Source organism: Corvus moneduloides, chromosome Z, assembly GCF_009650955.1.
Source record: "Corvus moneduloides isolate bCorMon1 chromosome Z, bCorMon1.pri, whole genome shotgun sequence".
NCBI lineage: Eukaryota > Metazoa > Chordata > Aves > Passeriformes > Corvidae > Corvus > Corvus moneduloides.
In genome coordinates, this window is record NC_045511.1 from 64,121,951 (window position 1) to 64,134,350 (window position 12,400).

General features: G+C 36.2%; 1 protein-coding gene across 5 annotated transcripts in view; it reads right to left on the reverse strand.

The window, feature by feature from the left end:
* Positions 1-12,400, reverse strand: part of JAK2 (Janus kinase 2) — a 95,988-nt gene that overhangs the window by 20,852 nt on the left and 62,736 nt on the right. For all 5 annotated transcript variants that reach the window (XM_032095683.1, XM_032095682.1, XM_032095686.1 and 2 more), the window contains 8 exons: positions 11,446-11,603; positions 10,644-10,755; positions 8,787-8,973; positions 6,531-6,658; positions 5,897-6,031; positions 4,173-4,260; positions 2,000-2,127; positions 1,098-1,236 (listed from right to left, as the gene is read on the reverse strand). In XM_032095683.1, the coding sequence (XP_031951574.1) occupies positions 1,098-1,236; positions 2,000-2,127; positions 4,173-4,260; positions 5,897-6,031; positions 6,531-6,658; positions 8,787-8,973; positions 10,644-10,755; positions 11,446-11,603 (1,075 nt within the window). The remainder of the gene's footprint in view (positions 1-1,097; positions 1,237-1,999; positions 2,128-4,172; positions 4,261-5,896; positions 6,032-6,530; positions 6,659-8,786; positions 8,974-10,643; positions 10,756-11,445; positions 11,604-12,400) is intronic.

A 12,400-nucleotide genomic window follows, 5' to 3' on the forward strand; every position in this document is an offset into this window, starting at 1 on the left:
CAGTATTTGTGAATCAGAATGGAGGACCATTAGTTTTACTGTAAAATAAGCCTAAAAATAAAATTGCCTTAACATAATTTCCATGTTACATTGTTTCTCTGATTTCTGTATTTCCCCCAACATTACCAAGACTTAATGGCTACCACAGAGAACCAAGATGTCAAAGAGTAAAAAGTACTTTGATAGTGGTTGGCATATTATGGCACAGCAAAAGGCACCATGAAAAAGAGTTTTACACTATCTGATTTTTAAGCTATTGCTATTGACTGTAGTAACAAATTAAAACATTGGATTGTACTGGTTCGGATTTAGAGCTCCTTAAAATGATATCTCATAAGAATAACGTAAGCTTCACATTAAAACACAGAGAATTTAAATAGTTTACTGGCAAATAATGACACTGCATTAATTATAGGCTATTAGATACATTATTTCTTTAGACATCTATAAAAGTACCAAGCATAAAGTGTTTTTATAAGACGGAAAGACCACAATAATAATAGTAAGGTTACTTCCACCATTCCATTAGCATAACAATCTTGAACACACTTTCAATTTAATTAATTTTGCTGTTTATAAAGCATTGGAGCAGTCTTAACGGTGGATAATAATCCAATATTTTTAATATCATCAACTGACTCCAGGTATTCACTAAGAAATGCACTGAAGATGCTTTTTAAGTGCCAGTCAGCATTTTCAAAAGTGCATTTGTTTTCACTTCTGAAAGTTCCTGCAAGCCATAAAATACTTGATCAAGGACACTAAATTCAGCAGCTATCTGCAAAGGCGACAGACGATATTATACACTTACAATATAATATAACAACAGTACTACCAATGAAAAGAAACGGAAAATGAGAACAGCGGGGAAAAAAGGTCACACAATTGAGAATTTATTTCCTGTAATTATTTGCTAATAAAAAAGATACACTCAAAACTGCTTGGCTAGGACTACAGAGATAATTATAAAATGACAGATAAATCAAGGAACTTACTATAACAGAATTATTTTAGATGGTGGTCAGAAAAAAACCCCAACCCCAAACTTATTTTTCAAGTCAGAAGCAATAAACAAGAAAGATAATGCAAAGACTTACTATCTCTTGGCAGAACTGTAATACTGATGCCAGGATCACTTAGCTTTATAAATGGAAGGTTTCCAGACTTCCTGTCTTCCTCTCTGATAAGCAAGATGTTTTTTGCACACACATTCCCATGAACAAGGCCTTTATCCTCCTATAAACAGAAATGCATATTTTACATACTGACAAAAGAAGTCTTACTGTTGAAGAGATATTTAAAAACAAATACTGTATAGCATGAGGGAAATACCAGCAAATAAAATAATGATAAAATAATAATTAAGTTGATCAAACTTCAGGCACCTCACTAATTTCTCTCAAAGTTACAGTTTTCAGCCAATTTTCATTATCTTCCTGAAGTCTGAAACAATTTGATACGTGTTAATGCAGCAGAATACTCATCCATCCATTTAAAATTAATGTAAGAACATTTAAATTCTGTTAAAGGAAAGACTTATCTAGATATCCTGTCTTGAATAATGGCCTTTGTGTTGAACTAGAAAGACTCTAAGGTTGAGACCTAATGCCCAAGAAGAATGCACTAGGAGTGTGAGGAGTACAGTGTTTTCCCCTCCCAGTGGTTAACACCATGAGGAAATAGTTTATGTTCAGCTTCATGAGCCGAGGTGGGAAGTCCAGAAAGGACTGATTTGTGGAAGAGACGGGGGGAAAGCATTAGTGGAAATCTGTTTATATTTCACACTGAAACATAAAGCATGAAAAAGTAACGGACATTCAACTACACTTTGTGCAAGACACAAAGTCTTTCTCTGGGTATCTACTAAATAGCTGGTATATGCCCAACCTATTGTCAAACACCCTCCAGAGTTTCAAGAATTCAGGTAATAGCTCAGCCTTTCTACATGCATTAGTCTGAATCACTTGAATTCAGCCAGTAACAAAACTGAACCACTTACCAGAAAATGCATGGCTAATGCCAACTGTTTGGCTACTTCCAGCTTCCACAAAATATTGATATTATTTTTGTTCTTTTTCAAATATGTGTCCAAGGATCCAAATTTTACATATTCTTGTACGAGGATGTCTGATTCATAATGATAAAGAGAGTTACAATTAAAACCAACAACAATGAAATTTCAGGACACATTCATGACGCTAGTACTACTCCTTTTTTGATACCTTTTTGGTGATCTAACTTTAAGTTTCAACCTCTGTGGTATCTGAGTATTGCCACAAATACTCTATGTTCTTTATACTTCTTCAGGGTGTGGAAGTTCACCTGATTCCTTCTCAAATGCAAAGTTACTAGATTTAATCTTTTAGGTTTAATTATTTAGATTTTATCTTTTACAGATTAGGTAAAAGTCAGTGACCATCTTTTCACCCTCACCTGAAAGGCACAATAACGTAAATGCTTATGAAGCATAGTAGTGTACAGCACTATCAATGTGGTAAGCTGAGTAACATTCAAGTAATTCACTTCATAGTTGTTTACAACCTATACGTACTGAAAAACGCAATGCTTTATTGACAAAAGATGCTCTTCTTGAAAACAGACAAGTATTTGCCCTAAAATTGTGTATATGTATATGACATATGCCCTCATGCAACCATCTAGCAAATAACTCCAGAAACAGGAACTGCTGTCCTCATCACTTTCTACACAAGAACTTCAAATCACATGACTGAACACCTGCCCTTAGCTGCAAGATGCTCACACTGGAAACTACCAGTATTATATCTGGCTGTAACAAATAAACAGATTTTTAAACAAATTCGTATTACAGACAGCAAACTCTTTTTTTTTTTTGCAATTATGTGAAACAATTTTTATCGAATTTGTACATCCAAGTGTGTAAACCACAGAACCAGTAAGAGCTGGTCTTCCTATTTCTTAGTAACTGCCTCTCCTTAAACTGCAATAAGTCTCCTGCCTTCAGAAAGAGAACCATTTCTAGAGGACAGGTGTGATCTAAAGGTGAAATAAGTAACCATATACATCTTTCATCAATTTATTTTCAATTATAAGCTTGATCTACTAGAAATTTTATATATAGTCCCTGTGTGTGGTACAATGAATAAAACAGAAAAAACCCCACGTGGTTGTTTTGGCACAAATTCTTGGCCAAACATACTGCTGTGCCTTTTCCAGCCTCCTAAGAGAGGTAATTTCTGATTACAGACATAAATTATGACCACAGAATCCACTGTCTCTTTTGGAAATTCTTTCTCCCTAATGAAGGTAATCACCTACATAATATGCCCATATGGTTATTACAAAATGCTTCCCTTCATACAAATTTCTAAATTTGTATGAAAAAAAATGAGTTTAGGGCAAACTGACATTTCAGCCCAAAGACTGAATGAAGAGGAAAAACTGTCGAAGTGAGATCTAGCAGCGTCTATTTTAAAACAACACACATTACCGAGTGACAACCATTCAAAATTAAGATTTCATTACAAGACGGTATAAATGTATTTCAGGTGTTCTTAAAAAAATCTTATTAACACATAGTCACAAAGCAGTAAGCTAAACTGAAAAGACATTCAACGTTTGCAGACAATGCGAAGATTTTACTGCTGCTTTGTAGTGTGTTTGTTGAGTTACATGTTTTCAGAATCATGTTTTCAGAACGGGACCTCTAAACCAAACTTCACAAACTTATCTTTTTGCTCACAAAGTCAGCATGTGTGGAAAAAGGTGGCAATGTCTGTTTCTAATCACAGTAAATGAAGATTTTTCTGGGTAGCACAGTACCTCCCTTTCTAGCTAATCACAGCTGATATGATGCAGGGCTGCAATTTTTCTTGCATTTCAAAAGCTCATTTCAGAGGCACAGCAAAACTGATCTCAGATAGTACAGACATGACTGAGTCATTTATACAGGTTATACTCACACTGACTGTACTTTAAACAAGTTTTCCCTTTTCTTTGTTTTTACTATTAACTAGTTCTCAGATACCAAGACTAATACTACTGCAATGTGAACAGGTATTGGCTGTCCAGCTGGTGTTGAACTTGGGTTGTTTTGTTCATATTTTCCCTGGTTTTACCCAAAAACAATGTCAAACTCTAATGAGAGATGTATAAAAAAAATTGGTACAAAAAGATAACTAATTTCTACTTACTCTCTTCTCCACAGACGCAGACTCCATAATTTAACACCAAATGTTTGTAAGAAAGTTGGCTCATCATACTTGCTGCTTCAAAAAAGGACTTTTTGGCAGGAGAGGGAGATTGACAAAGAAAATATATCAGTGAAAACAAAGCCCCAAAATTCTAATAAATTTACTAAAACCATTTTTTAAAATATTTTAACTTCCATCTCATTGCAAAGACCCTATGTAACATATTTTATATTGTTTGCTGTTGGTTTGTGTTCGGCAACTGTTTCTTGTTTGGTTGGTTTTTATTGCAGTTTTTCGGTTGTGGAGGGTTTTTTCTAATTTTCTTTTTCTAAGTAACAGTACACATTCCAGATAGGTTAATGATCTCTTTTCTCTGCAGGCACGTGTATCCCAACATTTTAAAAATAATCTTTTTTTTTCCAGTGTCAGTTAAGTAAATAAAGTAAACTGAAGGCAAATTCATCGTACACGACTCACTTTCTAACTTAGTCCACCATAATGCACTATTCAGTTTCACAATTTATTTCTTTGTAGCACATTATTTAGTTAAAAGAGAAAAAGTATTATGTAATTCATCCATTACTGCAAGACCTTTTCCAAGTTTGTCAGGAAAGTTTCAAATGCTTTTATTTCTTTCTTCATTTTTTATTCCGTTCAGTGGCATCTCCACCTACACCTGTGTACTGATTATTCACCCAACCAACCAAAGAGAAAATGAGAACATTTTCCTCCAGGTGACTGTATTTTTATTTCTATACTCTGAGCTTTTAGTAACTGATTCATACTTTATGAATCAGTTAATATTCATAAATAAATATATTACCTGTGTTATCAAAACTATAATTTTTTTTTATTGTTTTCAATAGTCCAAGGTGTATGCCTACACTGCTTATGAATACCAGCCATCTGAAATGTCTCTTTCTTTTTTACTTGTATTTTCATACAGATTTATCTTAAACAATTAAAAAGTTCACTAAATAGTGTACTGGTTCTCTCGGCTTGCTGTAAACATAGCTAGATAATTAGAAATTTGAATAAATTACATAACATAATCAAATAAATAATAAGCAGTATATGAAGTATATATTACATTCCTATAATAAACACTACTACATCTTGTGAAAGTCTTTAAATTCTCACATACACAGTCTTGGGCTCAATTACACTACCAGTTCGTTATTTTTTTGCACAAAGGCGTTTCAGGTCTGCTAAAAGCTTCACTCAAAAAGTGAGGTGTCTCAGTGATTAGGGGTGAATCAATGTATGGCAAGCTTTTCTCATACATAAATACTTCTGATTATTTGATTTGACTGGAGAATCTGAAGACAGTCTACCCAGAGGACGTGTTTTTCCATAAACAGTGGTCCCTTGTCTGTAAATAATGAATTACTGGTTAAGACAATCCTGTGGCAATACCACCTCTCCCCTGGTACTTTAATTGTATAAATTAACTGTTCTCCAGTTCTCAGTGGGTAAGCTCTGAATTCTCTCACAGATGGCAGGAACAGGGGAAATAAAGTACAAACGCGTACTTCCCAAAGCCGGTCTCAAATCCATACTCCCAGTGTCACAATTCCAAGCATTAGCTTGGTTCAACATACAACCCCCTACCATATAACAAATACTCATTTATGAAGTAGATGAGTAACGCTCAAGAAAAGTAGAAAAGTAATGCTCAGCATAGCATGGACAAATGTTATGTAGCGGTCAACAATCACACCAACCTCAGAGTAGTTTCTGTGCACTTTATCCAGCACCTTTAAAAGAACTTCAGTTTGATGGAGCTGGCCATAGTCTCCCACTTCTTTCCTCACACCTCTGAAAATCTTAGTAAATGTGCCCTGTCCAAGACTCTCCTCCTAAGAAGGAAAGGATACAGATAGAAAAAAGCATAAAAAAACCTGCCTGTTTCAAAAGATACCTTAAAAAAAAATCCCAGCATAAACATATGCAAATCTTTAGAGGTGTGCTGGCTGTAGAGTTCAGCTGAGAGGGAAACGAAGCAACTATATCAGAAACATCTTAAATTTTTGCTTGTTTTTTATTGACTACTCAAGGATCTCAGAAAATAACTAGCTGCAAGAACCAGAGAAGAAGCAATTCCATTAAATCTGTATTTAGACATCTCTAGAAGCAAACAACTGCTATTTGCAGTCAAAATGATGCTGCTCAATTACAAAAAAGAAATTATTTGCATTACTGGAAAACAAAATAATTTTTTTCCCACAACTCTAAGGAAAGATTACAGCAAAATCTCCTAGCTCAGGTAAGATTCTTTTAAACACATACTGAGGTTTTTAAAACTTGGTGCATATTAAACCCAACTTCCGCAGTGGAAAAAGCAACTAATGGACTTACGAATATCAGGTCCTCATTACGGATTTTGTGAAAGACCATCTGATTGACATTATTGTGTCTCTGTAGTGTAGGTGATGAAGGTACATCAGAAATGCTATTGCTTCTGAAGACTAGGAGATTTGATTTATCTGGGAGAAGAAAGAGGGAAAGGAAAACCAAAGTAAATTTGTAAAATATAGAACTAAACCAATATCATTTCAGAAGGATTATTAATGAGGGGCTGCTAATTCAACACAAACAAGATATCACATTGAGATCAGTTTATTTTAAAAGCCACACAGTATTTAATTTAAATCAAAGTCTGATATTTTCTAATCAGCAAAAGCATCTAGGTTCACTCATGAGTTGTATGTTTTTTAAGTATTCCTACTTTTGACAAACATTCTGAAAACATTCCTACCTCCTTTCACATTTAACTGCTGCAGTATTTCTAGTAACAATTAGGGACAGAAAACAGGATGTAAATTACCTTCTTTTATATTACAAAGTAGAGCAGGTCTGATACTAAAATTAAATCTGAAAAGTATATCTTTGTGGCTATCTGCTCACATCCATGATTATATTTATTCAATAGTTATCATTTTGATGCATATAAATTTTAGGTTTCAATGGAACAATGTTACAAAATTATTCTCTGTTATGTGCATACATATTTACTTGTTACATCTTTTCTAAGGTTTTGAATCCATTGGCTATTTTCAATCACATTTGAGAGAAGCAAAAGTTATATCAAATAGTCTGTTCTGACAAGTTTTTCTTTAAATAGGGACTGATAGAGACAAATATTAACTGTAAGAAGTACTACTTAGAAGGGCAGAATTTTAAAGATTTCATGAAGGAAATAAATATTAATATCAAAGGTAGGCAAAAGAATTAAATGCAAATTCCAGAAAAATCCAATCCTCAGGCAGGAGGTCTATTCCATGTGTATTTTTCCAGTGTTAAAAAGAAGCTGAAACCACACTGCAGACTTGGCATAATGCAGCTAAGATCAACCATGACAGAAATTCACTGACACTGTTGGTTCCATTGCCTATGGAAGTGTTCTCTGCGATAAAGAATCCATTTAGTAGCTCTTTCCTTCTCAACACATGAAAACACTTGGTGGAAGAAGAAATGCTGCTGCACACAATCCACTGCAATTAAGAAACCAGTTTTGCTTCTAATCATGAAACTGGCTACCATAATTACTTCTGGAAGACTATCTTACACCAAATTAAAATTTGGCAGACACTTGAAAACTATGACTAAGAAGATGAGCAAATAGGTCACTGAAATTTAAAAAAACCCACACAAATATATCACAGAAACACAGAATATTCTGGGTTGGAAGGGACCCACAAGAATTATCAAGTCTAACTCCTGACTCTGCACAAGACCATCCTCAGGAGTCACATGCCTGAGAGCATCGTCCAAACACTTCCTGAACTCTCTCAGGCTGGTGCTGTGACCACTTCCCTGGGAAGCCCATTCCAGTGCCCAGCCACCCTCTGGATGAAGAACCTTTTTCTGATATCCAACCTAAACCTCCCTTGACACAACTTCAGGCCATTCCCTCAGGTCCTGTCACTGTCACCATAGAGAATAGATCAGTGCCTGCCCCTGCTCTTCCCTCACAAGGAAGCTGTAACTGCAGTGAGGTCTGTCCTCAGGCTGCTCCAGGCTGAACAGACCAAGTGCCCTCAGCTGCTCCTCCTACGGCTTCCCCTCCAGACCCTTCACCATCCTCGTGGCCCTCCTTTGGACACTCTCCAATAGCTTTATATCTCTCTTATCCTGTGGCACCCAAAACTGCCCCCAGCACTGGAGGTGAGGCTGCCCCAGTGCAGAGCAGAGCGGGACAATCCCCTCCCTTGCCTGGCTGTCGATGCTGTGCCTGATGCCCCCCAGGACATCCTGGCTGCCAGGGCACTGCTGACTCAGGTTCAACTTGCCATTGACCAGGAGCACCAGGTCCCTTTCCACAGCGCTACTCTCCAGAATCTCATTCCCCAGTCTGTACACACATCCAGGGCTGCCCCACCCCAGATGCAGAATCTGACGCTTTTCCTTGTTAAACTTCATACGGTTGGTGATTGCCCCATCCTCTAATTTGTTGAGGTCTCTTTAAAGGGCCTCCCTGCCTTCAAGGGTATCAACAGTTCCTCCCAGTTTTGTATCATGTATCTACCTGAGAGTCATTTAGTATTAACTTATTTTTAAGTCTTTAATCTAGACGTTAGAAAACTTTCTGCTTAAAAATAATCTCTCTCTTACCTTTTGGTTTTGGAGGACAACATTTGATGAACTGGAAAATTATGCTGTCTGAACGGACAGTTTCTGTCTGGTAACAGGTCAAGAGATCCTTAAGGTTACTAAAACTCCTCTTGGTTCCACTAAGATTATATTCTCCGTTCTCATTCTTCGTAATTAAGCAGTGCTTATAATCTGTAATACTGTCACGCTGCAGAAAGTTTTCCATTAAAAATGAAATTGATTAATATTTAATATTTGAAAGCTTATTTAAATGTATAGCACTCTACTAACTAATGAAAGGATGCTTCAGGAAAATATGATCATAACTTGTTATTTTGTTCTCACTATGTAATATGGATTCTCAGAAAACATGACTCTACTCCCATCACTGGAACTAGTATGCTGATGCTAGAGAAAAACAAATGTTAATGAAACCTGAAAAGATGGAGCTGAGAAAACAGATAATGGAACCTAGGAGAAATCCTTCAGAGCAATTAATGAAAGCTTATTCATCCTGACATGGGGTTACATCAAAACAAAACTCTGTTGGAAGCAATAACTCCAATGCTTACACTCCATGTTTGTTTGGCAGGCATTTGGAGATCTCAGCTGTAGTGCTGCTTTCCTGTCATCTCCAGTACAGTTCTAAGAAACTACTTCCTAATACAGATTTTCAACATGCACTGAATTATTTTTACAATGAGTCTTGAAAAGATACCATTAAACATTTTTAAACAAGCTGAATTCTTACTAGTGTTTTTGTGGTCTTGTATTTCAATACTGCAGGAAATGTTCCAGCAAATTCTGAATATAAAAAGCCTTCCAATGACTTGCACAAGACTCAGAAAAAGGAAAAAAAAGTTGTGGTGAAGTCACTTAAAGGCAATCGTAGTCTTCTGTTGCAAGCTTGGCTCTCAGCTTTGCCTCTCTAAGCTTGTTCAGGAACTGATTTCTTTGTCTACAAAATTCCCAATCAAACATACTTCATTGACTGGACATAACATTTCTCCATTCACACATTAGCATTACTTGGTCATTTTCAGAGATGTACTTATCTCTGACAGTATTAGCAAACTTACTAGCTTGCTGTACACCAGCAGGAAAATTCATGTTTTACCTTCCCTAGCTAAAACCACAAAGGCAGCTCTGCTAACGTAATTAAAGAGAAACCCATTCTTGAAACACCACCATGCAATTATTTAACAGCAATATTAAAGCATTATATTATCACCAGCTGCAATGTCACAGAGAAGAGGTACATCTGGTTCTCTGGCTGCACGAGAACCATATGCACTTACAGGGTGGCTTTCTCTCTAGCTAACACCAGATGTACCCAGGAGATTTGTGTTGATGTAATAGCTGTCAAATAATATGGCTGGCCCAGCACTGGGGATGGGGATAGGACCCAAACCCAGAGGAACCTGCGAAGGAGACACTCTCAGATCATCAAAGGCTGTATGCTCAATCTAATGAAGCCCCAGTCGTGAGGGGAGAGGAGGTGTGTGGAAAACCCAGGGAAAAAACCTCAACTAAAAACCTCCAAACTTTAAAAAACAACAGAAACCCCACCAAATTGCTCCATCTCCCAAGTATTTACCACAGTCCCAAGATCCACACTACTATCTCCAGAACTCTTAAACTCTCTTCCCTCAGCCTGTCTTGGCCTCCTAAGCATGTGGTATGTGCATTAGCAGTTCTATACCAACTCTGATGTATCTCACAAGACCCTGAAAGTTTGCTGGTCTGACAAAAGTAGCTATAGAATATACACATCAGACAAACTTTCTGGAGGGAAAATTCAGAATCGTTTACTGAACATCTCAGGCTCATTGTTATATCACAACAAAGATTAAATAGGCACTAAGACAGAATACAAACCTCTATAGCAAAGGTAAGGAAGTACTTTTTAAAATCTTTGGGACTGCAGCGAAGGACGTAGAAACCAGTCTGATTACCCGCTTTCTTCAGTTTACTGATAGCAAAGTCCATGCTACAGTAAAAAGAAATGTTTAATATTGCATAATTTAAAAATTCAGGAATATCAGAGGCTGAGTAATGAGCAACATTAACAGATATCTAATATAACAACAATTCAAACTTTCAATTTTGTACAGCTTTCTTTAAGTTAATATCTTTATTTTCCAATATATAGGGTGGTAAAGAAAAGTATGTTAAAAATTTTTAATACTGAATTATCACAATTATTTATCCAATGAGAAATGTTAGGGGCTAAAAAAACTATATTCCCCACAGCTTATGATATGGTTTTTGACATGCATTATGAAAGAAGCTATAAAAAAATTGCATAACAAATCAACTAAAATTAGCAAAACATTAGTGTGGGTGAAAAATGTGCGTTTAACTAGGAAAAGGGCTAACAAGAAAGAAGAGCTGAAATAAAACAACACTCGTTACAATAAGAACAAATTTCCTCTTAAACAAGCCTTGCTAACTATTTCTATCCTTATCAAGGAATGATCTTTCCACTTAACTTTTGTAACATGTCAAAAAGGCACTGTATTTTGCAAAGTGAAAAATAAAGAGGAAAAATACAAAGCATTTTATGTTACATAAGTGCAATAAAAAAGATATTTTAAGATGCCTACCACAGCTGACAGACAACTAAACCTCATCTTCCAAAAATGATATCACACTGTTGTATTACTGAAAAAATACTTACAAAATTGGTCCATGACAGTTGCTTTGGATATTTTCAAGGACTGATGGTGGTGCTACTTCTTTACAGAGATAATGATGGGCATCCGCTGTTAATCTGTAATATCCATCAATTAATGATACAAAGGAGAGAGCTTCTCTTAATGACTGAAATTCAGCCTCCTGTTCGATCGCCAGAGAACAATGGGGTGTGGGGGGGAGAGAGAGAATTTCAATTTTTAAGAGGCAACAGAAAATTCCTGGATATGATAATGCTATAAAAGATACGCATATATGCGCACATTAAAAACACGAATAGAAGCAGTTTTTAACTGATATTAGTATGTTCTACCTTCTTTCTATCATTCAAAACTTGATAGCAACGTTCAGTGCTCAAAATCAAACCCAAACCAAACAAAACAGAGAATCAGTGGATGCCTTATCCCTGGAATGGGCTCTTTTGAGCAATCTGCTCTCATGGACTGTATCCTGACCCATGGCAGGGGTGTTGGAACCAGATGATCTTTAAAGTCCCTCCCAACTCCAACCATTCCACGATTCTGTGAAATCTGCCATAAAAAAAAACCCCTTACTCTAAATATATGAAACAGCAGAGGAATGCCACTATGAAAGAGTATTTGAAAGGGAAAAACAAGTAGATGCAACTCAGCATCCAGATACCTACTGCACTGCAATACAGTGTTGTTCTTTTTCCTAAAGGAAAGCCTTTACTTACCAAAGATCTATATGTTTGCCTTCAAGTAGAAAAGAAAAATCTCTACGAAAGTACCCGCCTGAAAACTTAACTACTAGTCAGCAAAAACTGGCACTCTGAGCTGGATCATAGATAAAAGATGAGCTTTTACTACTGTGAAGACACATACAGTGGATAGAAGCACGGAGAAAAACAATGTGGTCAAAGGAAAATGGGTGTGAAAAAGGTCTTATGCACAGTATGCAGAACAGATAAAAGCAGAACA